Here is a 25,153-nt window from a genome sequence, read left to right as displayed (position 1 = left end):
CTCTGTATGAAACATTTAGGCACGCCGCACCTTTGGCCACACCCCTTCTTAATCAGGCCGGTGTAGGTACTTTACTTTTCTCAGGAGCCAAGTGCCTGCTGTGATATCACTGATTGAGATGTGGCCTGACTGTTTCACTGCAAGCTGTGTGGCAGACGTGGTCTCCAAATTATTTAGTAGAGATTTACTTTTTAAGGGCCCCGAAAAGCGCTATATAAATGCAATCCATTATTATTATTAATAACTATGTTAGCCAAGAGATGCATTGTGTAACATTCTGTGTATGAGAGTGTGCAGGTGGAAGGAAAAGAGAGCAGCAGTGTTGCCTTTTTTTTTTTTTTTTTTTTTTTAACTCTGCATAGAGCTCACAGATTTCTGATACAGGAACTGGATGAGCTGTCTTAATGTTTTTGTTCCAGACATAAATGTGGGGTAGCTGTAATTCAGGAGGTAAAGCAGGTCGCCTATGAATTGGCCGTTCGATCGCTTTGCAGTATCACAGCTTCATTTATGGCGTGATCTGTGTTTATGGCTCATCTCACCAGAAATGCTAATTCATATTATAGATATAGCAAAGCAAGAAAAACAAAAATTGGGCTTACCTTCATTTTTAGTAGAGGAGTGAGTTGATATGTCCTGCAATGCACAGTGAATCCTTTCGTGAACCTCCAGTCTAGACACGATTGGCTAGTATGTTTCCTTGTTCGACTTCTGATTGGCTCTTTGGAGACCGGGTGAGACAGCCTGCATCTGTGCCGTTATGGATTTCTCCAATAATCTACTTTTTCAGATTCTTTGAGAGCTATATTTCTGCCTTATAGTGTGTCTGCTCAATCCCCAAAAAAACACTTGGGACTTCACTCTTTCTAACAAAGCAAAATGTTCTGCTGTGTAGTGATAATTGAGCTGCTTACAAAGTTTATACTATTTAGAAAAAGTGAGTCAATTCTGTTTTAAATTTCAGGCATTTTTATGACCGTATCTGGTCTACAGGCTCTCATGTCAGCAGGGTCTACATCTGATTCAGTGCAGTGACAGTAAAGCACTTACTGTAAGGTACCCATAGTATATTAATAGGGGTAGCCGGCTAGCTTTGATTCCTTTGACATTCTTACACACATACACATTGAACATCCAAAAAGCAGGCAGGGTTGTGTTTGAAAGGAGAACAGCAAACAGAGAAAGAAAGAGCTGGTTGGTGCAGGGGCACGTTGGCCCTGGGGAGCCGAGTGCATGCCTCTCTGAATGAAACTGTCATCGCAGAGAACAAAGTGAGCATGGTAGCTGCCTGAGCAGCCCATGGCCTTGAGCACTACTCTCCATTTGTGGGATGGTGGAAACCCAGTCCTGACTCAGACTTACTGCTCCCTCTTGTGCTACATCTCTCTTACTTTCCACTCCATCCTACTGTTGTTGTTTTTTTGTTTTGTTTTTTTAACTTAGAAGTTCTAGTACACATAATGCAAAATAAGACATTGTTTTCAGTCCACTTTTCTCTCTTCAATTTTATAAATGCCTGAACAGCAAGCAGCAAAGTGAGAGCCCAGCTGGTTGTCATTTGGAGTCCCTTCATGCCAACACTAGGGTTCTTTTTCCCCCCAAATCCACTCCACCCCGTTTTTCTTGTTCCTGTCTCTTGCTCTCCTGAGTCTCCTGTCACTCTTCTCTCTTTTCTGTTCTCTCCTGTGGGCCACCTTTGAGAAAGAACATACAGTAGAGGGTGTTTTTGTGAAAGGCAGACAGATGGACCTTAATGGAAGCCAAGCTTGGCTATCTGTGGGGTGTTGGGTCTGTACTCACCAGTATGCATCCGGCTTGGCAGAGTGTACAATGGCAGCACCATCAGAACCACTCAGTCTGGAAAGGCACAGAGAGAAGACGGTGCAGAACAAGCGGAGGTAGATTTGCACAGTAAAAGTGTGTTCTAGGCAGCAGTGTGCTGATTTTTGCAATCAATAAACACCTTTTTCTTCCTTTTTCTCTTTCTGGTTCTCACTCTTTCCTCTTTCTCTGTCAGCAGTGTATGACAAATGAGCACAAAACACCATCTGGCTGTGTCCATCCATGTGTGCCTCCCCAATTAATGATGTTTATTCTTTGTTGGGGCTACCTATCACGACCATCCTCTTTTTATTTACTCTTAATCTGCTCCCCTGCCTCACATTCTCAGCCATGCATGATATCGGCTATACCCATGAATAGAAGCTCACATTTCTTCATAATGTGTTTTGGTGATGCATGCACTTAACTGTGCTCAATGAACATGACTTCTAAAGAAAATACTCTGCAACAGGTGCTACGTAGTTGTGTAAAAGTATAACTTCATGGTAGAGTTGGGCAGATTGATCCAAATATTGATGGTATTGATACCAATGTTGGTGTTGGTATTGATCAGAAAGGATGGATATGTTTTTTAAGTTTAATATTTAGCCAACTAAATTTGCATTGCATAAATTTGCACCTTAATGTATTGTTATTGGTGTTTGCAATACTGGCTCTGTATTTATGTGCAGTATCGCAAATGACTGGTTCATCATTTCTTCATATACTTTTACCTTTGTCTTCTTTAAGCTAGCTGAAAGGTCTGCAGTACAGCTATGGAATGAAAGGGCATCAGACTCGCACATCGCATGACGTCATGTCAGTTCTCGTTCCATGTTTGGTTTGTCTGCATTTAAATGCGGTGAATGACAAAAGTAGCTATTATCTCACTATGCCAGGTAGCTCAAGTAGGCTTGCAGACGTTGCTTTCAGGTTGTGGGTATATGGTTTTAGTCAATCTGGCAGCCCTTCCTTCCCTGTAGGCTGTTATTACCTTCATCAGTCTAATGAAAGAGCTGGCTAGGATCATATTAACCTCCTGATCTCCACCTCCCAGGACATCGCAGCTACAACTGGCTGGACTGCAATATTCAGTGCACCCATTATATAGATATATGTGTGTGGGTGTGGGTGGGTGGGTGAGTGAATGGTGTGTGGTCCCACCTGCACGTCAATGACGCTTCTCCCACATGAATGTTAATCATCTTTTTAATTGGCTTCCTTGACATGGTGACCTCTGCTAGAGACTGCAAGGCTGCATCACTGTGCTCCTGCTTCAGTGCAATTGTGCTGTTTTCTTGGTTTGGCTGTGTGTATGCATGTGTGTGTCTGCGTGTGTGTGAAGTGGTAGAGAATGTGGCCTGGAGGCACTGAGACCTCTGACTTCTAACCATCCTCTTGTCTTCCACTTTCATCATCATCCATCTTCAGCGCTCACACTCTTTACTCATTTATCCAACCTTTTCTGTGCCCTTGCTAATACATTTGAGACAAGTACCACACAGACTCGTATTGAAACCTTGTAACCAGGAGAGCAGTGAAGAGCAAACACTAAAATAGTGATGTATAAAGCAGCTCTGATTAATGGTCTAGATGTGATAAGTGGGTAATTGAAATGGAACACTTGAACTGTTACCACAGGAAACAGATGTGGGTTTTCTGACACTTATGCCAATAATGATTACTAGTGCATGTCATTTAATGGGCTACTTTTTAAGAAGTGACCGTGATCGGCCATGTCAGGTTGAAGCGCTCTTTAATCAAGCGTGCAGACTGACATTTATACATCCCCTCCTCAAAGACTTTCCTTTTAACTTTTTGGATTGGCTGTATAAATCACAAACTTATCCCCAACACCCATTCTTCAGTAATACTTTACACACCAAATCAACAATGAAACACAGCCATCCTCCGGTTGGTGTTAACTTACAACATTTGAAAGCGGGCTCAGACAAGACCTTCGCTGACATTTTAGTACAGCAGGGAAAGCTGGGTATAAAATAAATGACCACACATCTGGAATCTCTGAGCCATTTGTTTTACCCAAACCTTCCTTCTGTGCCTTTCTAAGAGAGAAGAGAAGGAAATATTTCTGTGTTTATTACTTCTGAAATGTGCAGAAAGGGAAGCCATCAATCACCATGAAAGGCCAGCATTGTTGGCATATAAATCTGTTTGCATACATTTTAATTTCTTTTCTTCTTCTTCTCGTTTTTTTTCTGAGAAAAAGGTTTCCACTTCTCACCTGTAATTGTGCTGGTCTTGCTGCGCGTACGCTTGATTTTGTAACACTGCTATTTATTGTGTGTGTTCACAGTTGCACAGTTACATCAATTCATGATTTATAGCGAAAGACATTTCTTTCATTGTCGTTCTCATATTTTACTCCATAAAGTATGAGAACAGAAGTTCTCTTCTGTAGAAGTGATTGAAAGGACAAAGGCTATTCAATACTTTCTTCTATTCCTTTATCTGTTACTTGTTTGGACCCAGTTTTGATCATCTAGTTACACACATTCCTCCATTTTCTATCGCTCTACTATATGTGGTAATCGGTGAGCTTCTGTGTTGTGTGCCAGGTCCCTCCTCTCAGCTCAAATGCTGACCGGAGGGACTCGGTCTGGTCTTTCCCCTTAGGGATCCTCCCCTGCCATCTCTCCCCTCCACATCTCCATCTGCCCATCCTTCGTCATCTCCAGCTCTACCACTCTCCTGGGCGGCAGACAGGTGGTTCTGACCCTAAAGAAACTGTAATCCCGTAGGGAGCAACCTGTCTAATCTTGGCTACCTTCCCCGGCCTTGTCCTTTTCTTCTTTAATTTACTGGCCGTAAAGCTCAAAGGCAGGCAGGCAGACTTCTTCAACCAATTTGAGTTGAACTAAAATTGGCCATTTTCCCCCCTATATGTAGATTAAAATACAGGGAAAAACAGGGAACACTTCAAATAAGATGTGATGAAAATATAGACTAGTCTAACATCACATCATATAGCCAGGCAGCTCACTTATATTGCGTTTTGGTGATCTCGTCTTACATAACAAAGCACATCGACAAGTACAGATAAGGTTGAGAACACGTTAGAGTAACCTTACATAGTCTTGGACTAGTTAACGGTTACATAAATCTGCTGAACAGCTCTGTTCTCATGCTGTGCTCCAACTTTATCCTCACCGGTGTACTGAGACTCACCGCTGATAGAAAAGACGAGGGCCTGGAAGGCTTCGGCCTCAAAGCCTAGTTTCATGTTGGACACGAATATTCAGTAGAACTTTGGTTGTACACATAGATATTATTTTTATTATTTTTTTCATTAGAATATTATTTGATTGTTGAACTTTAACTTTATCTCAAGATTTAGCAATTTGGCCTACTCCTCGCTTCTCCACCCACATAAGCTTTTCTTATACATTCACTTTTAATGGCACCTTACGGATAGTTTGAATTTACTGTTGAAAAATACTATAGTTAGTCTGTCAGCGTATTGACCACAAACAGAACATTTTTGCAAAGAGTGAAGTAGCCTGGAATTAAACTGGGACCATATTTTTAAACAGTCTTAGTCTAGTTTGACTGTCAGCTGTCCCCACATCCGGAAAGAAGTTGTCAAACGGTTTTGATAAAATTCCTTGCATGTGTGCACCTACCTAGATCTGCACCTGTAGTAAGCTGCTTGCACGCACTTAGTGACATATGAACAAGGAATAATGGTTTTGTTGCTTTGTATTCCACTTTCCCCACTGTTCCTTCATCGTCAGTCTGCTCACAGAGCCAACCACAGGAAATGTTGAAAACCCAAAGCAAGGAGAAGATTCAGATTACAATAATATTCATGCTGAATGGTGTGTTTCATCTCCTTCCCCACCTCCTGCTTGTTTTATCCCTCTGGCGTTCACCTACTCACGGCTGGGAAGAGTTGTGGAAAGAAGAAAGAAGCGCAGTGCCATGCATGTGTGCTGCCATGCAAATTACAAATGAGAGCCAAGTAAATTGGATGTAAAATGAGGATAACTATATTCTTAGACCATCAAATTTCACAGTGGGTAATTGGTCAGTAATTAATTGTCGATATAAACTAGCTGAACAACCGAAGAGGTCTCATTTGTGCTGGCTTGTCCTTTGTTGTTGAACCAAACTCTCCACACTAGCAGCTTCTCTCTCACGCGCTCTCTTGACTTCTTCATTTCTCCTTGAAACCTCATCCTGTTGCTAATCCATCTAGTTCATTTTTTCTGTCTAAGGAGAATTAGGCCTGTTTCTTCTCCTGTCTCATTCATTTAGATTTCAGTCACCCATGATCCCCTGTGAGGGTGCATTCTGTGTACACAGGCACCACTTATGAAATTGCCTGGCCCACTTGTACTGTCCTTTTAATTTCAGTTCACACACATACACGTGCTCTTCGGTCCCCATCCAGGTCCCTCACATCATTGTAAAATAACCTCCTTCCTAATCCACCTGGTTGTGCTCGGCTCCTCTGGGGGGGAGTTTCAAGTGTCCTAATACACTGCGCAGAAAGCAAAGGCGGGTAACAAGGCAGGCTGAGCAGCCCGGGCACTTTTAATCTGCCCTGGTCCTCCAGTGGTGAGGAAAGGGACCCTGCAGGCCCCTGGCCAATCTCTCTGCCGCTCTTTGAAGGTCCCTTTAATCCTTTTACAGAGAGGCAAGGAAATGCAGAAGTGTGCACATGGCTGCAAGTCAATTTCAGGGGAGTTGCAGTTAGAACTCTGTCTCCGACAGCTCAGTGCTGATCAAGACTTGTGCACATTGTCTCTCTGCCACTTTGTCTTTTTGTCTCTTGCACACGCCACTTTATACTGTCCACCCACAGTATGTTCTGAACTTCCTCAGGGCCCATACCAGGGCCAAGCTGCAACATCTGTGAAGAGGAAGCACACACACAAACGCGCACACACTCGGAGCTTTCATCTCTGCCTCTCCAGCGACAGTGTGTCCCAGTGTTTAGGCAGGAAAATAGGATTGTGTAGAGCTCAGCGCTTTGAAAGCCCAAAGGCTGCCCATCAAATTCAGCTCCTACAGGCTTTGATGCCTCGCTTTGCCAGCCATCGTTCAAGTCATTTCAAACTCCATTCTCTCAGTCCCACCAGCCAGCTCTGGACTGATGGCTTTCTTGCCTCCTCCATGGTCTCTTGAGAATAAATGCTTCCCCTCAGATTTTAGTTTTTTTAAATCTCACTTGGGTTGGTTTGATTTGTTTATCGCAGGGCCCTTCTTTTGTCTTTCTCTTCCACGCTGCTTTTGTTTGTTAGGGGTGATGTTAACTTGTTGGCGATTGCTGACTGGTTGTCCCGTGGTAGAAGTTGAGTTCCGTTGCCTGTTTGGTATTTTTCTTCCAAACAGCTATGTTGAATGTGGTTTTGCATGAGCAGAGGATGCAGTCAACATCTGCAATATTGGCATACTAAATAAAGCTAAATATACTTTTCAACAGTGCATTGTAGGAAGTGCTAGGATGCCTCATAGCTCTGTGCTACTTAGTGAATGAAATCATCAGAATCATGGTAAACCCTTTGCTTTCTTGTTGATGTTGGTAATTAAGAGTTATAGCACAATGAGTGAACTGAGACTTGTTCCTTTATTGAGAGTCACAGTTCTAGCTTTCCCAGGTTGCACTGAGCCAGATAACCCAAGGACACCCAAGGAAGTTGTCTTAAAATATAATTGCTGGCCTGCACATGTGCACATCCATCCAAATAGTTCCAGGGTTGAATCCACATCTTGCAGCAGGTACTTGGATCCCTGTTTCGGGAGAAAGCTCCAGTGATCAGCTCTGAGTCAGGATCTCTGAATCTGATGCAAATCCCCTAGCAGTATTTAAAGCTCCCAAATCATCCCTGGCCAAATCCCTTCAAGATATTCCCTGCTCGATTGGATGGCATTAAGGGATCGCAGCGACAGAACAATACACCGTCTGGCAGTATGCTGGAATGAGGGATAAAGATAGGGACAGGAACAGAGTGCAGAGCAGAAGGGGGGAAAAATGAAATGGAAATGGATGAATAAGGTAGAGCTTGTGAGTGAAAATTGGGAATGTGGGAGCAGGCAAAGGGAATTTTATTGTCAGGCAAGCAAAACGAAGATGAGAGTGTTCAGGAGAATCCGACAGCTGTTAGTTAGGTTGTACAGCACGGTGGGACTGCATGATCCTTTATTCTCTTAGCTTGTAACGTCATTGGTTTGTCAAAGCTAGAGCAGGCCAACAAGCTTTAATTATATCTGAATCATTCTGTTAAATCTGTGTACATTTTTTTCTCTAGGTTATTCATATGAAATTTAATCTGCTTTTAATGCTGATATGTTACATGAAATACCAGCCCAGTTTCTAAGGATAAACATGATCACTCAGAATTTCCCTATTACTGGAAAAGCTTTTCATGGAAAGAAAAAAAGATTTTTTTTAAGTTCTAGTTAGTTTAAAAAAAAAAAAAAGTATTTCTGTTTCCCTTCTTATTTTCTTGTCCTTTCTCCTGTCCGTGGCAGAGTCTGTGTATGGGTCTGTCAGTTGATATTGATGGGGCTATCGGCAAGCACCAAGGCTGCCCACTTCGCTATTCTCCAGTACAATAAAAGGCTGTAATAAGCCCCATAGATCCAGTAACCATTTCCAGTTCCATGGCTCAGGCTGTTTCTACCACCCATACCTACACCACATGCTATGAACAACCCCAGAGAAGCTGTAGGAATAAAGTATGCAATTAAATTAATACCCTTTTGCAACATATGTCTTACATACTGAGCTACAACCGATGCTTCTCTAGACGGAGCAGAGTTGGCACTTCTGAGCCTGAGCTTTTGGCACTTGAGCTTTGTTATGAAGTAGAAAGAGAAGTATTAACAGAAGAGTTAGCGCCTCACTATATGTGCCACTTTCAACCGTACCTCGATAAGCTGTCTGATTGACAGCGATGGGGCGGAGCAGCCGTGATGCGTTTGTAATAATCTGACTGGAGTCAGGTTCACTTCTATGCTAATGAGCAAGTGTGTTGGTGGTTTAGCATGACTAATGGCGCACATCGCTAACAGAGCTGTCTGGGTGTGAGGACGGGAGCAAAGAAGTTCAGCAGAAATAAAGAGGCTTTACGGGAATGTTGTGAAGGCATGAGGCTGCGAGAAAGCAAAGTTGCAGGAGATTGCATTGTTAGTCTTTGGGGAAAGGGAAAATACAGTTGAGGCCTGATTCTCTTGGCAGATATGTTCACAAAAGCTGAGGAGCAAGGCAGAGGCAAGAAAATTGCCTTTGAAAGTGCAACAGTGAATTTGAAAAAGGGCAAACAGCACTTACTCTACTAGACCCTTTAAAGGGCCTTTTTAAATGAAAGAGAATAGATAAAAATGTGATGCCCATTTATAAGACTTTTTTTTTCCCCTGTAGTTGATTGATACATGGTCTTGTTGCTGAAAAGTGATAAAGGTCTAATATGTTTTTGCTCTGTGCGTGCATGTTTGTGTCTTTCCCTGGTGGAAAGACACACTTGTATATATGTGAGTGGCATGTTGGATTTTCTTTTTCTTTTTCATTTCCAGAGCATCTCTTTGATTTACAGTCTTGTCCATGAAAACACTGGAATTAGGTTTGCTGCACAAGTGTTTTCATTTCTTCCCCCCCGTCCAGGTTCCAAGTTTGCTTTAACTATCTTGCATTGATTAAACTTCTTGTCACTATTTAGTGTGGAGATGTTTTGAAGCTTGCTACAAGTACTCATTCCATCCTCTTCTCTCACACCCTCCACTTCTGGAGAGTGTGGAATTGTTGATAAGTCGTCTTGGCAGCATAGCAAGAGTAATCATTTCCCTCCAGATGTTAGAGTTTGGGAAGGAACCAAAAGGGAGTGAAAAGAGGGAGGGATACGGGGGGAGAAACCAGCTGCCGCCACTGCCAGTTCCACCCATATACATGAAGTCACCTACTCCACCCTTCCCGAGACTCCCAATATCATCTCCTTCACTCCCCTCTGCTGAAAAACTTACCCTCCCTTCTCATTCTCAGTTCTTCACATACTGCCTTCCTATACCCCAGGAGGCAGCTAGGGCAGGCAGTGTTTACCGCTGAGGTAATTGGAGTAGTTTGGAGACAGCCTGACCCTAGCCCTGCTAAGGCCTAAGGTGTGTGTGTGTGTGTGTGTGTGTGTGTGTGTGTGTGTGTGTGTGTGTGTGTGTGTGTGTGTGTGTGTGTGTGTGTGTGTGTGTGTGTGTGTGTGCGCGCTCGTATACTCACATGTGTGCGTACGGCTGTTTGTGATGACTGGCAGAGAGGCCAGGGAAGGAAAGCAGGCCTTAGCCAGTGTCATCCCACTAGGGAGCAGACAAATTGGCTTTCACTACTCTGCCTGTCTTTTCTCGTTTCATATTCTTCAGCTATTCCTTTCTTCTTCCTACCTATCTTTCCATCTCTCCACCAACTCAAGGACAATCTTTCACGCTTTCTCTTGTACTTGCTCCGCAGCGCTTTTTCTCCTCCTGTTACCCTTTTGTTCCACTTCTCTTTCTGTATCTCTCACTGCTCATCATTTCATCTCTCTGAGCTGAGCTGCATAGACTGCGACTCTTGCCAGATATGAGCAAAAACTCCCCCTCAGTTGCAGTCATAGACACGAGGAAACTCATCCAACCTAATCCAGGCGCCTGTTGCATTTTTCTGTGGGTGAGAGGGGAAAGGAAAGGGCCTTCAATCGGGGTGTCAGGGCGAGAGTGAGTGTACACAATCATTCATGGGATGCACATGCAGTAAATGCCATTAAACACTATTGTCTAATAAAAACTAGCATTAGCTACAGTTTGTTTTCATATAAAAGGCTGACACGAGCTGTGATCAGAAGAGGCACGGGAGAGTGAAGCGTGACAGTAATTTAGCATGCATCTAGTGACCTCATCGCCGGGTTGTCAGGTAGGCATTGGGACATGGCTCACCTGCTTTAGCTCATCACACTGCCTGCTCCTCCTCCGCCACCTTCCCTCATCCCTCCGTCTTGCTTGTCCCTGATAGCTTTTACCGCTCTGCTGATTTCACAAATAGGCCTCATTGATTGAATCTGATTCTTGTGGATAGAGCAGCTTTATTGAGTGGCTTTTTCACTGATGGACAGGAGCGTGTGTGTGTCTGTGTGTTTGTTACACACATTCATGTGTGCATGTAAGAGATGATAAGAGAAAACTTCCTTTCCCCATCCCTCTCATTCTGTAATCCAGGAGCTATTCATCTCTAGGGAATTCCAGCAGCCAGATCATTACAGACACACACAAAGAAGCTCTCACACACACTTAGTGCAGCATCAGAATGAAGATTTTATTATTTATTGTGCATGCCGACTGAGGAGTCTGTTAATTGTGACGACACCTTGAGCAAGACAACATTTAAGTGTTAACTGCTCTCTCAGGTACCGTTCATCATTTATCTAATCTGTGCTTCTGCGGGGGGAAGCAACATGATTTCTGCAGTACCGTCTTTTGTTTCCTGCCCGTGTAAATGGCTGTCTTTAGCCATTTTGAGCCTGTCATTTTTCAGTTGTTGTTTTGCTCAAACTGTAGCACTAATACAACCAGCACTTCCCAAAACCTACTACAGAGAAAAGTGGTGGCAATGCTGCAAGAGGGATTTTGTGTTTTGATGCAGAAAATGAGCTTGTTTCAGATGTAAAACAGAAATGATCTGTCTTGCGTTTGGGGGGTTTAGTGAGCAAACTGTTAGAGGCTGGAGCTATATCGGCAGCCCTCCACTGAGGATGTACACATTTCACACACAGCAATGCACACCTCATCCTTGCAGCAGCAGCAGCATCTGTGCTTTTCCCCTCTCGCTGCCCTCTATTTTGTCTCTCTCCTCTCAACAGGCAGTGTGCCACCTATGCAGAGTTGGATGGATGGTGGCACCCCCTTCCCCTTGCACCCATTTAACCCCCACAGCCCTGCAGATCCATCATTGCTCAACACACACAACACATGTAACACCCACATCCCTGAATGCATATGTCCTGATCTGCAGCTTCCTACTAAGTAACCCCTAATCGTTTTGTCATATACTTTAGAGTCTTACCCCTGAAATGTGCTAATTATTATGTCTTTTTCTTTTTTAAGTCTTAGTCTGTTGCAACCAAACTGATGCTGTGTTCTTTGCACTAAGCTTGCTGGGATGCTATGTGCTCATTAAGGGCTAGATCTTAATATAAGAGACAGTTCATTTAAATTACAGTTAGAGGTTTTTCTGCTTGTGTGTAAAATAAAACTTGAATGCAAGTGTGGTTTTAGCAGAATTGGTATTCTTTATCCAGCTCTCCACGTAGGGACACGGGCAAGATTGTGTGATTTATTATTGTCAGAATAAACATATTGAGCTTTGAATGTATTACACATGCAGCCCCTCGTCATGATTTTCCTCTGCAGTAGTTATGTGATTCATTTTGTATTTTTTTCTCTTTACTTTTCATCCCTCAATTTGACTGCCTTGATTATACTCTGTTACGGATACAGACCCGGCAGCCGAGTAGTCATTCTTCTAATATTTTATTTCAAATCTTCTTGAAGTCCTCCACCCGGGGCGCTTGCGTAGTTGGTGCATTACAATGTAAATTCTCTCCACGGTTCCGGAAAACAGGCAGGTATGTAGACATTTGCACGAACCCTCATGCTCTGGGTCTGATGATGAAATTCACATCACTTGTACCCGAGCATACTTGTGGACGTGGGAAGCTTACGTTTGCTTAAGCCAGCTCCAGAGAAAGGATTATGGACTTTTAGGGAGACCCAGACACACAACTAGAGGGAAGCAGGAGAATAAATGGTTGTTTTGACTTATGAGAGTCATTAGCAAATAACGGCAGGCTTGTCCCACTTTCTGGACTGCGCAAGGTTGTAGACACTATGATTATATTGACTTTGTAACGTAAGTAACTAAAGGTGATCCCAGAAATGGAAGAAACAGAGATGATATTGGATTTAATGTCTATTGGCAGGGCTTGTTCATTCACGTGTTCGGTTGTTTACGTAGAGATTGCAGCATCTAATTAGTACTGATTTTGTCTCTCTATTGTTGAGGGTTTATTGGTCCATGTTAGCGACTGACCTGGGCCGTGTTCAGTTAGTGTTGAAGCTGCATGTCAAGCGGCCCTTTGCTCACCTCCAAAGCTAATGGCGAGGGAGTAAAATAGTGCTTGGCTGCTATTTTAACACCTTGTCTTGACTTGTCTGTCATACAGCACCGTTCAAGCCTGTAGCTTGATTTTTTTTTATTTATTTTAACCAATTTCTGAATGTGCTAGTTAGCATAAGTTGTCATTTGATTAGATGTAAAATATTTGATTCAGAGGTGAATATTAGGACGCCATTTTGAATGAAATTAATGATAATTTAGATGTTAATTATTGGTAATGTAAAGCTGTTTGTTTAATCAATCAATTTCTAATTACCTGGAAAATAAAAACATGTCTGTTGAATCACTAGTTATTGTTTGATCAGCCTTTGCAGCTTGGAATAATTCTGTGTCGTTTTCATGCTTTAAGACCTCCCTATTAAAAGAAAAGAGAGACAGATCACAGTGGAGGTAGCGAAGGAAAAGAAATTTCCTTGCTTCATTAATTGGCAGCTCTGTGGTACACTAAACATGCCGTGTGCACACAGACACACACACGCAGACACACTGTTGAATGCTGTGACTGCTCTGAAGCCACAGCTTTATATTTAGTCAAGGGAGACCAGCCTCTGTCACTTTTTCTCTTGCTTAACCTCGCTCTTTCTCTTCCTCTCTCGGTGGCTGTGTTGAAGAGGAGTCTCAGGGGAGGGCTTAACTCTGAGCCCTCGTTCTTTTTCCGTTTCTTTCTCTCTCTCCTTCCACGTCTTTTCTTCCCTTATCGTCCTGTGAATGGAGCTGCAGGCTGTTGTTGAACTGTGAATTAGTCCAGGAGACACACTCTGCACCTAGACAAAATAGAGAAACGGAGGAGGTTCAGTATCTGCCTTTCTGCTTTCATTCCTGCCACCCTGACAGGTTTGCCTTACTCTGTGCACACATGAGGCGTTTAAATGCTGGTGCAGAGTGTATGTGCCTACGAGATGAACTAGTGAGGGAACAAGTGTCACAATTTTACCTTGAACCAGCAAAAGGTATAAAATCAATAACTGACTTGAGGTTAACCTGAGGTCAGCAAGGCTTCACGTGCACCCTCGGTTTTGTGAATAAGCCACGTAAGACTGTGCCTATATTATGACGTACAACCTGGAAAATCACAGGGAGGGGTTTGTGTTGTCATGGTTATTGGATGTTCGGTAGCTTAAGGGGAAATTAAGTTTGGGTGGGGTGGGGCGAGGTGCAGAAAAGAAACTGGGAGGAATGGATGGGTGAGTGGGAGGAGGAAGGAGGGGTGCTATCTTAATTGCTTTCCGTGAATAATTTCAGTCCCCTAATTTGGCGATAATGACAGTGGCTGCTGCTTTTGTATTTATTTATCCAAACATTAATTGACAGGACTGACATTAGCCAGTGCGGTTATTGCGCATTTGATTGCGCACAAGGGAGCAAAGAAAATTACAGTAATTATCATTCTGATATGGATTATGAATATGCATTCCCACACTTAATGTCTCTGTCAGCATTTTAGTAACAACAAGGCACTCTGCCACGACAACAGCACTTTAGCTTATCTCATATCTGCTTCCCTAAACCCAGTCCAACCAGTGCTTCTGGAGAGCAGATGACACGTCGTGTCCAAATGATTTAACGGCAACAGCCAGACATGCGGTTAGGTGAAATGGTCATCATGTGGATTGTTTTAGTTGTCCGATAGTTGTCGGCTCATGTTAATTAATGTAAGGTGTGTTAATGCGAGTATTAAAATGTTTTGTTTTTTAACAGGCGGAGGGAGAGGACAATTTGAAGAAGATGCAGCTGATGGAGCTAGCTATTCTCAATGGGACATACAGAGATAACAACATCAAAACACGTAAGTGAGCTGCAGTGAAAAGCAACCGCATCCCCAATTTCTATAATCCATCAGTTTTCTTCCATACATAATAAAAACCTTTAATATTTTAATGATATTTTTCCAATATTTCCCATTAACTCATACTTTTGGTTTTCATTAAATAAATGTGCAGTCAGCTCCACTGTGTGCATACATCATATTATCTCTGACTATGAGCAGACCTCTTTTTCAAAACTGTTTTCCAACCATAAGTAGGAATACCTCTGTTCCATTTTTCTCCATATTTCTTGTCCTCTCTGCCATCCTTTCATCCACCCATCCTTTCCCCTGCAATCCACATGCATTCACCCTGTTTTACTCGCTCCTGGCAGACTTTAAATATTAAGCACATTGCTGTATTTCACCTGCTCAGTTCTGCATGTCAGTTGCTGATTCACGTGTGTTTTGTAATCACCAAATTATGTTTGAAAATGTAAATCATATACAGCCCCAATGTTTGACTTAATGGCAAGTTAATCTGAACTTGTGCATGTGATTATTTTCTTAATAATTAATCAAAATTTAATTAAAAATGTCTCTAAAAATTGGTTATTCTGTACACATTTTTTTTTTTTTTAAAATGAAAGTTTAAGCGATTAATTTCTTTGTTGAATTTTTCTCGTTTAACATCTGCCTAAATGGGAGCCATGATGAAGTAGCCCACCACCCAACTGCAGTTACAAAAGCACTTTATTTAATAGGCTTCCCTTTGGGGAAGCTTGTGTGGCACAGCTTATAGAACATGCTAATGCTTAGCCTCTATAAGAATTATATTTGTATGTCCATTTGTCATCCAACACAAACTGAGTGCTGACTTTGCAGAGGATGGGCATTTCTTTAAGTTTAAATGCTCCCACTCTGACCTTCACATCAAGTTCAAAATTCTCCTCATTTTGCTTATTTATTTATTTATGCCATAAAAACTGCCTCCTCCTCTATATGAAGTCAACAGCTCTGTTTCTGTTGGCATGCGTGTCGTTTAACTCACCCATATCATTTCCAGTAGGTGAATGTGTAGCTGCTGTGGTGATCGGTCTGCTTCAGATGCACTGGGATGATGGCGTTATTTCAGTATTTTTGTGCTTCTTGTGTTTTGGTGTGTGGGGTGATTTTATTTTTTTTAAATTTTGTTTGGCAATGTTGGCAAAAGATTGTCGCTTTTGTGGTTCACCACCATGATCATTGCATGGACTAATTTTCCCTTTTGCTCCTCTCCCCTTTCTCTCTATCTCTCTCTGCCACTTCCTGTTCACCCTTCCTTTCCCCCTTTCGTATTTTCACACTTCACTTTTCATCTGTGATATTGTTCAACCACACTACACTTTATCTCTTGTCCTCTTTCTTTCTGTTCCTGTCCTTCACTCTCTTGCTTATGGCAGCCACCCTTGCGTTCTCTCTTGCAGCGGCGGCAGCAGCCGCTCAGGGCCCTCGCCTCATAGCGACCTCCACAGGTCAGGTGTTGCCTCCCCAGGCACTGCGGCCTCAGACGCCAGCCGGGGCCCCCATCATGAACCTCATCCGGCCCACTCAGATGGCTGCCATGCTGCCCAATGGCACCCCCACCCTGGTGCCTCCCACACCGGATGGCGGGCTTATCTACACCACCCCCTACGAGTACCCTTATGCCTTGGCACCCACCTCCCTGCTGGAGTACCCCATCGAGCATAGTGGGGTTCTAGGTAAGAGAGCCTGGGGAAGCATGGGTGCCGCAGGTACAGCGACCAGCTTTAGCCAGCCTGGACAAGAGGCCAGCTTGTTTTACCCCGGAGCTGGGGTGCTGGACGCGGCTTCCATGAGCCACAGTCAGGACTTGTTGAAAGGTAAATATGTCGTGTCCACCTGAGGATCAAAACAGACAAACTCACAGGGTGGATGTACTGATGAAGCTCTTGGTGATGGGATGACCAGCTATGTTGCTCATGGACACTTTGTTAAATGGCAATGGGGGGCAATAATTACCTTGTGTGAGGGCCAGGCTAATGGGAAGTTCTCTATAGACTAAAGATATTCACTGTTTAGTTACGTTCTTGCCAAACAGTTGCACTCTCAGGTTTATATTGCCTCTTGTCTGCAAGGTTTATTATAGGTGGACTTGCACTTGCCTCAGCGTGAAACGAGGCACACTGACAGTAACACACTCGCATACACGCAGGTCTGCTCCCTAACCCTTTCATGCACTGGCCTAGAGGTTTATTCAGTCTGGCGGCAGATCCCCTTGGATTTCTGCAGCTTTTGAAATTATTTCTCTGCGCTGTTGTCTGCAGGCAGGCCTCAATGCCTGCAGATAGTCCCTCTCTCACTCCCACTGGGGATGTTCATTAAATTCCCCCACTCACTCCCTTTTTTCCTTTCTCCATTGTCTTAGCTCTAGCCCCGTTGAACCGGAGCACTGTGCTAACACCTGACGCTCCACTTACTTTTTGTGTCAGAAAAAAAGTCCAATATGGAGGGGGGTCTAATATATGTTGTGTTTATCCCCAACGGTGCTTTAAGCTCAGCTCATCTGCTACCAAAGAAGAAAGAACTAGGTTTAGGCCTGGTACCGTCCCCATATGTTATATTAAGGCTCTAGTTAACACAAAAGAAAAGCCGTTTCCCGCGTTAGGCAGGAGAAACCTTTGTTAGCCGCTTTCCAGATTTAATTTGACACTGCACTTCACTAATGTTCACAGATTCATTTGGCAGCAGCAGACACAAGTGTGGTTTTAGCTGACCTGTGTATTTGAGGTGCCTCTGGGAGTCATGTGTAGAACAGACAGGGGCAGCTGACTGGCTTTTCTCTCTTTAACTTGCAGGGTTACACCAGCTTAGTGCATTTTATTTACTCACACTATCGATTGGTGCTTTCAGCAACACAGGGCCCTGTGGAACACGCTCCCTCTCATACTCGCGCGCACACACACATACTCACAGACTTGGCTCAGTTTCCTGCGCTACTGTATCTAGCCACCAACGGCTTCTCTGAGAATAAAGAAATGTCAGGCCATCTGCTACTTCAGAGTAGTGTAGTTAGCTGTGTAGTCATGGGCCAAAAAAATCTGCTCTTGATAATGCCAGAAGAAAATCTTTTTTTATAACTTATTTCGCATGTCCTCGCTTCCTCTGGGAAATGTTTTTCTATTTCATTTTTTTGTTGTTGTTTTAAATCCATGCACACATCTGAAATTTGTAATACTTGAACATAGTGTGGCACACAAACAGTTTTTGTGATGCATACGAGGCGGTGTCAACCGCTGCAGTAGAAAGAAATCAGATGTGACAAATATAGGAGGGAAATGACAGCCTGTGCCGCTAGTGAGCAGATTGACCTGGAGAGAAATGTTGAAAAGGGAAAGAGAAATTGAAGGAGAGAGGGAGAGGCAGGTGGTGTCTGGCACTATTCAATTACCATCAGAGCTGTATTGGATTTCCCCACCTTTCAAAATGAAGAGACAAATTTCTCTCTGTTCCCCTTTTGGATCCCACAGGAAGAATCACATTATTTTTCTAGACAGCCCTGGAGCCTGTACCCTTTACCTGCCCCCCCACCCACCCACATATATAACTCTGAGCACTGTGGAATTTTAGTACTTAAGTTATGCATTTTTAAATACCAAGTAAATCTCCAAAAAGTTGTATAATTTTTTTTCTACTGCATTTTTTCTACATGTAAAAGGAAAAAAAGAAGACGTGCTTGTGTGTATATGTACTATAATCTGTATTATGTTATTCTGTGTATTGTTGTGTAATCCGAGCATTATAATGGTTAAAATGTGAATGTTATCACTGTACAAATGACTGTTTTTGCCCTCCTCAAAGTGAACGGTTTCTAACCCTGTGGACCTGTTACAATCTAGGTGCAATGGCTACTAAAGTGAGACGGCATGACACGCGGGTCCATCCTTACCAAAGGATTGTGACCGCTGACAGAGGTCAGTTTAGTCTCTTAGCTACACTTTGATGTTGACTTATGCATTTCAGTGATTATTATATTATGCCTCGATGCCTTAGTTGGGAATTTCTACATTGTCTGTATTGCATTTTGTTTTGTTTTCCTGTCCCCCTGCCACCTTTCCTACCCCGTATTGCCACACGCCAGCTAAATGGTTGATTGTGGTATGCACATTTTGTTTACATTTAGTACTTAACATATGCAGTATGTGCAGACTGTGTATATGTCAAAGCTCAGGCAAAAGTGATGTTGAAAGGTTTGGGTTTTTGCAGCTGTGAAGCCAGGACAGGTAGTACTTTGCAGGCAGTGTTGAAAGTGTATAATGACATTCCTCTGATGTGAGATTAGAGCCTAAAATGGGGCAGGCTTGTTCCCATACATGATTTATCTCCTCGACTCATAGGGAGCAGAGAAAAAGGAGACTAATTTCTATACTGTATCGTAAAGACATAGCAGGCATAAGGCAAGTGGCCGTGCTGCTACCAGGCCCCATTTCACCTTGAAATTTACATTTATTTTTGATTTTTTGATTTTTCTCTGGAAGATAGGCACGCACAGACATAAGCTGAGGTAGCTTGCATTCTCTCCAGTGTATTGCAAATATATTGAAATAAAGCTAAAGTACATTTTTAATATTTCAGTTGTACATGAGGTACTGTCATTTTATATTTGAGCATTTTATATCAAATGTATTTATGGTTTTGTGTATATTTATATTCTATAAAAATATACTGCTAAATAAAGAGAACGAATCGGAAAACAGCGATTCATCTATTCATTGCACATATAACACTAGTCTTAGTTATGCTTCACATAACTCTAGTTATTAAGTCTCCTTAACACTAATCACACTGTTTGGAGCTTGCATTCCAACTCGAACGACACTAAAACACTAGATTTTTGTTACTTTGTTTGTCTGTTCGACCTCTCTTTGCTTCTATTTTTGGTTTTGGGGGCAATGTGCGCTTTATTTAAACCACCAAGCTACCTGATTCAGGGTGGGGCTTAGTAGTTTGGATCATGCCGTTGTGGCGCCATGATCGCAGTGAGATTAGCTGGGTTCACCTCATGTTGGCAGGGGACTAAGAGCAGGGGGCGACGTAAGAGATTGCATTCATTTTATTGTTAAAATGATGTCATTCCAGTCTCTTCTTGCTGACACTAATATCCTTTCTATCTTTTTTTTTCTGTTTGTTTTGTTTTTGTTTCTAACCACCTAGCCGCCACCGGCAACTAACACATGACCTTCTGACCTCTGAACTCTTCACCCAATGACGAGCCGCCCCAAGCCTGCCTGCTGATCAGTTAACTGGTAATTGCCTTTTGCTAGCCTCTCGGACGCAAGTGTGTGAGAGAGAGAGAGAGAGAGGCGCCTGCCCGTACAGTTACCCTAACACATTCTGACAATAAAAAAAAGAAAAGAAAAAAAGTAGAAACCAACGCAGAATCTTCACAGAAACACAACGAAAACCCAACAAAGTTGTGTGATATTCATAAATATTTTTTTCCCTTTGTTCATTGAGTTCGATTCCCATTCTTTCTCTTTCTTTTTCTTCATGAATCACACACTGGGTGGACGTGTTTGTGGTATGACTCATAAATCTGCACTGAATTACATAGCAATAAAGACCCCCACCCCACACACCCCACCCCCCTTCCTCTAATTACTCTGATGTGGTGACCTCACTTGTATGAATCAAAGTTGAGTATTTATTTGACGCAAACCATTTGGTTTCAGAGTAATGGCCCTCAGATTGACAGCCCCTCCTCCCCTCCCTCAAAATATAGATATAAGAGCGTCTACCTGCTCCCACCCTGTCCCAAAACCCACCCACGGGGAGAGAAAAAGAAACAGAAGGAAAGAGAACATACACTCACATTAACTTGTTTAATTTCTGTCATTTTCACGTGTAGTTCAGTTGTTGAGCTCTAAGATGTACTTTTGAGCTGACACATTCTGGGTGTGCCCCTCTAAACAGCTTTCTGTCTTTGTTTTTATTTAATTTTTTAAAAAGCATGGCTGAAATGATTGCTAAAGGAGCTTTTTATGATTTATGTGTTTTGTTTTTCTCCTGTCTGTTTTTAATGCTTTTTTTTTTTTAGTCATTTTCTCCACTTGATTTTGTCCTTTTTTTTTTCCCCTGTTGTTCATATTTGACTAATTAGCTTTTGCTTAAACCTGACCAGCCAAAACCAAGGCGAGGTGGTTAGCTCTAAAGCAGTACGCCAACTGATGTTCAAAGCAGGCTGCAGAAGCTTAAGAAATGATGAAGGGCAAGATGGGAAGGTCACTACTTGGGCTGATGGTTCTTTGTGTGTTTTTGTGTGTGTTTTTAATTAATACTACAATGAAAGTAGGGTGTGTTGAGGCTTCGGGGGGAGGGAGAGGGAAATTGCCCCCCCCATCCACACTACATCCACTATACAGTGCCTGATGTATTTTGACAAAAAAAAAAATCTCAATGAGTTAGCTGAGCTGTGATCACAAAGACAAAAAAAAGTATTAAGTGTGCATATTTAGCCAAAGGGTTTGCCAGTGAATTATATATCTGCAGTTATGCATCTGTCTCACAGAGGGCTCTCTTTGTGATTTTTAAGAGTTTAAAAGGGTGTGAATTTTTAGTGCCTGCCTTCAGCTGTAACAGCCAGCCAGCCAGTCAGTTTAGATGATTTCTCACCCATTACTGCTCTGTTTTCTTTTAAGGTGAAGAGATGCTAATCAACACTAAATCAACATGTTACACAGTGACAGCAAAGGGGGGAGGGGGGCACTTTGAAGTTCTGTACATAAATGCTTTTGCCATGTTACCTGGATTCTATATTAAGTTGTTTCATCAGCCACGTTGCCAAACAGATGTTTTATTTTGCCATTTTTTCCATCTCCACGTTTGACTAATTCTTTTTAAATGTATTTTAAGTTTTAACCCCAGTTTGAAGACTTTACATGAGTTGAATCGTGCAGTTGGCATAATCTTAGCCTACTTGCATTTTTGTGTTTTTTTTGTTTTTTTTTACTGATGAAATTTCTTCTTTTTTCTTTTTTTAAACTCGAGGTAAACGATCCAAAAGCGCATCCACAATGTGTCACACCTCCCTGTGATCATAGTCTAGCTTCTGAGCCCACAATCTTTTGTTTAACTCTCTCAAGAAAAAAATAGGATGTGAAAGCCATGCCTGCCTGTTCAAATTGCTTTATACATACGTCTTATATATATATAAATATATATATAAATATATAAAAATGTAGATATGTCATTGCATATTCAAATACAGAAGAGAACAAAAAAAAAGATAATTTTACAGGGTGCTGGAGATGAGAAAAAATAAGATCTATTTTTGGCAATTTTAGCTTTTGATACTTTACTTGCAGTTACAAAATCAGAAAAAAATAAAGAAAAAAAGTTTAAAACCGTATAGGGGAAATGGGGGGGACCAAGTGGGGAAGGGGAGGGGGAGACGTGCTGTTGACCTTGAATATGATTGGAAAAGGAAGACCAAAACAGTCACGACCCTTCGGAAAGTTAGCGAGCATCAGAGTGAGACTGACGCCTAGAGAGCTTAAAAAGATCAAATCAAAGTGCCTTATCGACAGTGGTTTCTGTTTTCTAGTATTCCAGTTGTGTTCAATAATATCCAGCACCCACCAAGATGGCGCAGAGAGGAATGGCTGGTGTTACACGCTCTGAAAGGTCGAGCAGGGTAGCCGCCACCGTATCGTGGCGTTACCGAAGTTATTCTATGCAAAAAGAATAGCAGTCGTTTTGACCAGCTACAAACATGTGCCATGGTTTTGTCTTCCTGAAATGATTTTTTTCTCTTTTCCTTTTACCTGATGGCCCTTTACTCTGCTGTATGAGCAGATTGTGTTCTCTGTTTTTTTAATTATTATTATTGTTATTTCGATTCTAACGATCAAATGAGATATTGTCTTGATTTTTGTTGACTTTGACTAACTTCCTAGAACAAATTGAACTGCCAGTCGTGACCCAGTAGTCTGCCGGAACATGTTTTTTTTTTTTTTTTTTTATAGTTTGTTTGTTTGTTTTTTATTATGAGCTAAGAAAAATACATGATGTTCAAGGGAGTGGATGGAAGAGCGAACAGCAGGTGGGGAGGGTCGTCCCCACTATGCCTGTTTGTTTTTGTTTCAACAGCTGCAAACTGAAAGCATCCAGTCCACGTCTCTCAGCGTCAGCTTGACAACAAACTATCAATACAATCATGAGGTTTAAATTGGACAGCTGAAATGTTGGAATAATGAAACAAGCGAGGCCCGCTTCACCGCCAAACAGTTCTCAGCTGTTGAAATAACTGACAGTTTATTGCTGGAAGGTGAAATAATATTAAAATCGAGGAATTCTTAAATCCAATATAACACTTGGCGGTTTTGGGTTTTTTTGTTGTTTTTTTTCCCCCTCTATTCATAGCTCTTTCATCACGCTGTTACAGTGAAAGGTCAATGAAATATTCTTTTTCAGTGTTATTATTTTTATTAAATTGAAATGCAATATTAAAGTGGAGCAAGAGATGGTTATTCGGCATTTGACAGTATTAAGAAAATTCCCTCTGCAATGTTACAACTTGCTGTGTCATTGTGAAAGGCTGGATAAGACCATCAGGGGAAAGGTTGACTCTTATGCCTACCGTATTCTCTCTGGCCTGCCTACTACATGTATGATAATGTAATTAACAGCCATTGTTACAGGTTTATAATGTATTTTTCTAATCTCATTTTATATGTATATTAATCATGTTTCTGAGTGCTTTTTTTCTTCTTCTTTTTCTTTTTTTTTTTTTAAATGAAACCCACTGCAATCCCCCTCGCCCTTAAACAACCCTCTCTCCTCCTTCTCCCCCGCCCCCTCCCCTCATCTCTTTTACATCTCGAAAACTGTCTCTTGTGGGGAGTGTTGCCTTTTTCCCTGTTACGTTTTGTTTTCTTGCTGATTCCCAGCTTGTTTAACTCATTAGCTACTTTATTAGTTTATTTTTTTTCCTTGTCACGAGTATTTTTACATGCTTGCATTTAGTTTTCATGGTGTATGCTGTTATTTTTTTCTTATTAACCTCTTGGCATTTATTTTAATAAAACATTCTTAGTAAGAATTTTACTAACTTGCTGATATTTTGTCTTGTGTTTATAACCAGTTTCATGAATGTATTACCTCTGGTCTGGTTCACGGACTAACACGATTAAAACCAGTTGTCCTGCCACCACTTCCACTGACTGACAACGCACATTACATGAACGCGTGTGCTCTACATAAAACCACTACACACACGCACAGATCTAACTGGAAACTGCACGAGTTGATAAATGTCCCTCACTGCCGCTCACGCGCTCTCACCTCTGTGCTGACAACAAAAAAAGAAACCAACAAAAAAAAGTCTCTTCATACTTGCACCCAACACTGCTGCTATGTCTTGTCGTCTCTCTCCGAAGCAACTTTTTGTTAGTTGTCCTGTCCGCCTGTGTCACTGACCCTCCGCCGCCCCCTCCGTGAGACGGCAGGAAGTGTCGCCCTGTCTGAAACAACAAGCCCCACGTTGCTCGAGGTCACGGGTTAACCTCTGGGTCGGCTGTTCTCTCTCGAACGAGGCGCGCACTGATTAAAAAAACAAATACATCTCCACACGCAAAGTCAAAACGCCCTAATCCCCAGAAGATAAAACTCCCATTTCCTCCCTACACACACACAGACACACACACACACTATCTCTAACCATTAGTTAGTGCAGGACTAATCGCAAGCTGTGCAAAAATACTCATATTAGTCATCTCAAAGGGATTAATTTTACTGTGAATGTGAAGAGCAGAACATCTCATCACTGCATATTATAGATGTAGTGAGTTATTTACAACAGACACTCGGGCGGGGGGGCAAATTTATAGATGGCAGTTGTGTGAACGTCTAAAGCTGTATTTTATTTTATTTTTTCCCCACTTTCCCTCTGTTGCATCCCTGGCTTATTATGCCTGGATTGGAGCATTACTGTTATCACCAGCTGTTGCCTGTTTGGTGAACACTTCTCCCCATTCAGCTTATTGATATAACGGCTAATACTAGGCCATTTGGGAGCATCTATAACGCTTAGACACACACCAGTACACCACGCCAATATGAAGTGCTCTGGGATCAAAACAACCGTACTATTTCTTCCAGTGTAAGAATGCTGATATGGCTTTCAGCTTGTTAGTATTTATCACCTTTTTTCTGTCCAGGGTGGATTTTCCTCGTCTGAAACACTGCCAGTGTGTGTGTGGTTTCTTTTTTGTTTCGTGTTTTTTCATCCTCCTGCTGACATTAAACTCGTCCTGGGGTTCATTGAGCTTTCTTCTTCTTTTTCTTTATTCAGCTCTCTTCTTCCTCCACTCTTTACTCGAGGTATTGACACTGACACACAAGCAAAAGATTAACTTCATTAATCCCGA

General features: G+C 42.2%; 1 protein-coding gene across 5 annotated transcripts in view; it reads left to right on the top strand.

Annotated features, from left to right (window-relative positions):
- Positions 1-23,826, top strand: part of qkia (QKI, KH domain containing, RNA binding a) — a 79,738-nt gene extending 55,912 nt beyond the window's left edge. Inside the window, exons 5-8 of one of the 5 annotated variants that reach the window (XM_005925644.3) lie at positions 14,681-14,768; positions 16,169-16,609; positions 18,626-18,700; positions 19,941-23,826. In XM_005925644.3, the coding sequence (XP_005925706.1) occupies positions 14,681-14,768; positions 16,169-16,609; positions 18,626-18,700; positions 19,941-19,957 (621 nt within the window). In that variant the 3' untranslated portion in view covers positions 19,958-23,826. The other 4 variants (XM_042222471.1, XM_014334632.2, XM_014334633.2 and 1 more) reach the window with 4 other exon arrangements.
- The last annotated feature ends 1,327 nt before the right edge of the window (positions 23,827-25,153 follow it).

This window comes from Haplochromis burtoni, unplaced genomic scaffold (genome assembly GCF_018398535.1).
Source record: "Haplochromis burtoni strain Fernald_Lab_line unplaced genomic scaffold, NCSU_Asbu1 Contig_86, whole genome shotgun sequence".
NCBI lineage: Eukaryota > Metazoa > Chordata > Actinopteri > Cichliformes > Cichlidae > Haplochromis > Haplochromis burtoni.
Note: the sequence above shows the minus strand (reverse complement) of the source record. Positions and strands in the feature narration are given on the sequence as shown.